Raw genomic sequence first — 2,704 nt, 5'->3', positions numbered from 1 at the left:
TCAGGGGTAGTTTTACTTCATCCACAGTGCTATCAGGGGTAGTTTTACTTCATCCACGATGATATCAGGGGTAGATTTACTTCATCCACAGTGCTATCAGGGGTAGTTTTACTTCATCCACAATGATATCAAGGGTAGTTTTACTTCATCAACGGTGCTATCATGGGTAGTTTTACTTCATCCACAATGCTATCAGGGGTAGTTTAACTTCATCAACAGTGATATCCAGGTAGTTTTACTTCATCCACAGTGCTATCTCTATCAGGGGTAGTTTACTTCATCCACAATGCTATCAGGGGTAGTTTTATTTCATCACCAGTGCTATCCAAGTAGTTTTACTTCATCCACAGTGCTATCAGGGGTAGTTTTACTTCATCACCAGTGCTATCAGGGGTAGTTTTACTTCATCAACAGTGCTATCCAGGTATTTTTACTTCATCCACAGTGCTATCAAGGGTAGTTTTACTTCATCCACAGTGCTATCAGGGGTAGTTTATTTCATCCACAATGATATCAAGGGTAGTTTTACTTCATCAACGGTGCTATCAGGGGTAGTTTTACTTCATCAACCGTACTATCAGAGGCAGTGCTACTTCATCCAAAGTGTTATTAGAGGTTATTGGTAAATTATGCTTTACAAATCCACTTGATTACTCACGTTTTAGACGTTTCATCTTCCTACGGAAGACTTCATCAGTATTGTGATGAACCAGCAACACTCCTACTCTCATCTCCAGAGTGCACAGTTCTTTGCAGTAGCTGGTCATATACATGATTTAGTGAGTATGTCCCTTCATCGCGGTTGATAATTGACGACGAGGATATTTTCAATTCACATGATGTTGTGTCGCTATTCACAAATACCCCTATCAATAAAACACTGGAGATAGTGAGAGAATATTTGGAGAAGGACACCACGTTGAAACAAAGAACTTTACTTAACGCTGATGACATTATCGAATTGCTCGAGTTTGTTTTGACGACGACATATTTTTCATTCAGAGGAGATATTTACATGCAAAAATTTGGAGCGGCCATGGGGAGTCCGGTGAGCGCGATTATCGCGAACATTTTTATGGAATGGTTGGAACAAAGAGCTATAGCCAACGCACCCATAGCATGTCGTCCAAAATTATGGAAAAGATATGTCGACGATATCCTAGAGATTATACCAAAGGGCACTACGCAAGAACTCACAGATCACCTTAACAAAGCGGATCCTACCAACAACATTAAATTCACATACGAGGAGGAAGCAGAAGGAAAAATACCTTTCCTTGACACACTGATCAATCGCAAAGATGACGGTTCGGTAAAGACGACGGTGTATAGAAAGAAAACGCACACCGACCAGTATTTAAATTTCGCTTCCCAACACCCCTTGCACCAGAAATTGGGGGTTGTCAGAACATTGTTAGATCGGAAAGACGCGATTGTAACTGAAGAGGAGGATAAACAACAGGAGGAGGAACACATCAAACATGCGCTAAATCAATGTGGATATCCTAACTGGACGATTGAAAAAGTAAAACATCAGATAAGCGATAAGACCAAAGCGAAAAAGATAACAAAGGACAAGAACGCAGAAAAGAGTAAGGGCATGGTTGTTATACCATATGTCCAAGGTGTGTCTGAGAGACTGCAACGAGTGTTTAAGAAACACAACATCCAGACAGCGATGAGACCACACAATACGCTAAAACAGAACCTCGTGCACCCCAAAGACAAAATTGAAGCCACCAAAACTTGCGACTGTGTATATGAGATACCATGTAAAAACTGCAAGAAGTCGTACATTGGAGAAACCGGCAGACCTTTCGGGGTAAGACTCAAGGAACATCTAAAGGAATCCGAAAAGCTAACAGGGAGGAAATTCACTCGCGCAGTACGCAAGGAGTCAGTCGACGAAATTAATAAATCCGCCATCACAGACCATGTGTCACAAGAAAATCATGTTATTGATTGGGATGGAGCCAAAGTAATTGACAAAGACTCTTGCAAGCAAACTAGATGGATCAGAGAAGCCATGTGGATCAGGAAACGGGGGCCAACGTTATCAACCGCGATGAAGGGACATACTCACTAAATCATGTATATGACCAGCTACTGCAAAGAACTGTGCACTCTGGAGATGAGAGTAGGAGTGTTGCTGGTTCATCACAATACTGATGAAGTCTTCCGTAGGAAGATGAAACGTCTAAAACGTGAGTAATCAAGTGGATTTGTAAAGCATAATTTACCAATAATTGATTTCAAACAATCCTGATGAACTTATTCAAAGTGTTATTAGAGGTAGTTCTACTTCATCCACAGTGCTATCAGGGTAGTTTTACGTCATCAAGAGTGCTATCTAGGTAGTTTTACTTCATCCACAGTGCTATCAGAGGTAGTTCTACTTCATCCAGAGTGCTATCAGAGGTAATTCTACTCAAGTTCATCAATAGTGCTATCAGGGGTAGTTTTACTTCATCCACAGTGATATCAGAGGTAGTTATACTTTATCCACAATGCAATCAGGGGTAGTTTTACTTCATCAACAGTGCTATCCACATGATCCAGGTAGTTTTTACTTCATCCAGAGTGCTATTAGAGGTAGAAACGAAAGAAGTTTTCTTACCACCAAACTTCTCTTCTGCCTCAGAAACGTCGACGAGTTGGTGCTTCCAACGACTGGGCCGGTAAAGTTAATTTCTGGTGCCGTTAA

At 41.1% G+C, this 2,704-nt stretch overlaps 1 protein-coding gene across 1 annotated transcript; it reads left to right on the top strand.

Moving 5' to 3' along the window:
* Positions 1-1,036: 1,036 nt before the first annotated feature.
* LOC140156548 (uncharacterized) lies at positions 1,037-2,704 on the top strand. The gene is made up of 2 exons (XM_072179491.1): positions 1,037-1,978; positions 2,642-2,704. The coding sequence occupies exons 1-2, from the start codon at positions 1,037-1,039 to the stop codon at positions 2,702-2,704; spliced, it is 1,005 nt and encodes a 334-aa protein (XP_072035592.1).

This window comes from Amphiura filiformis, chromosome 1 (assembly GCF_039555335.1).
Source record: "Amphiura filiformis chromosome 1, Afil_fr2py, whole genome shotgun sequence".
In the NCBI taxonomy this organism is placed as follows: domain Eukaryota; kingdom Metazoa; phylum Echinodermata; class Ophiuroidea; order Amphilepidida; family Amphiuridae; genus Amphiura; species Amphiura filiformis.
Note: the sequence above shows the minus strand (reverse complement) of the source record. Positions and strands in the feature narration are given on the sequence as shown.

Excerpts from the sequence above, each read along its gene's own strand:
- LOC140156548 (XM_072179491.1), top strand. The coding sequence starts at position 1,037 with ATGGGGAGTCCGGTGAGCGCGATTATCGCGAACATTTTTATGGAATGG. Across the intron at positions 1,979-2,641 it reads TTGATTGGGATGGAGCCAAA|AAACGTCGACGAGTTGGTGC; the intron begins GTAATTGACAAA and ends CTTCTGCCTCAG.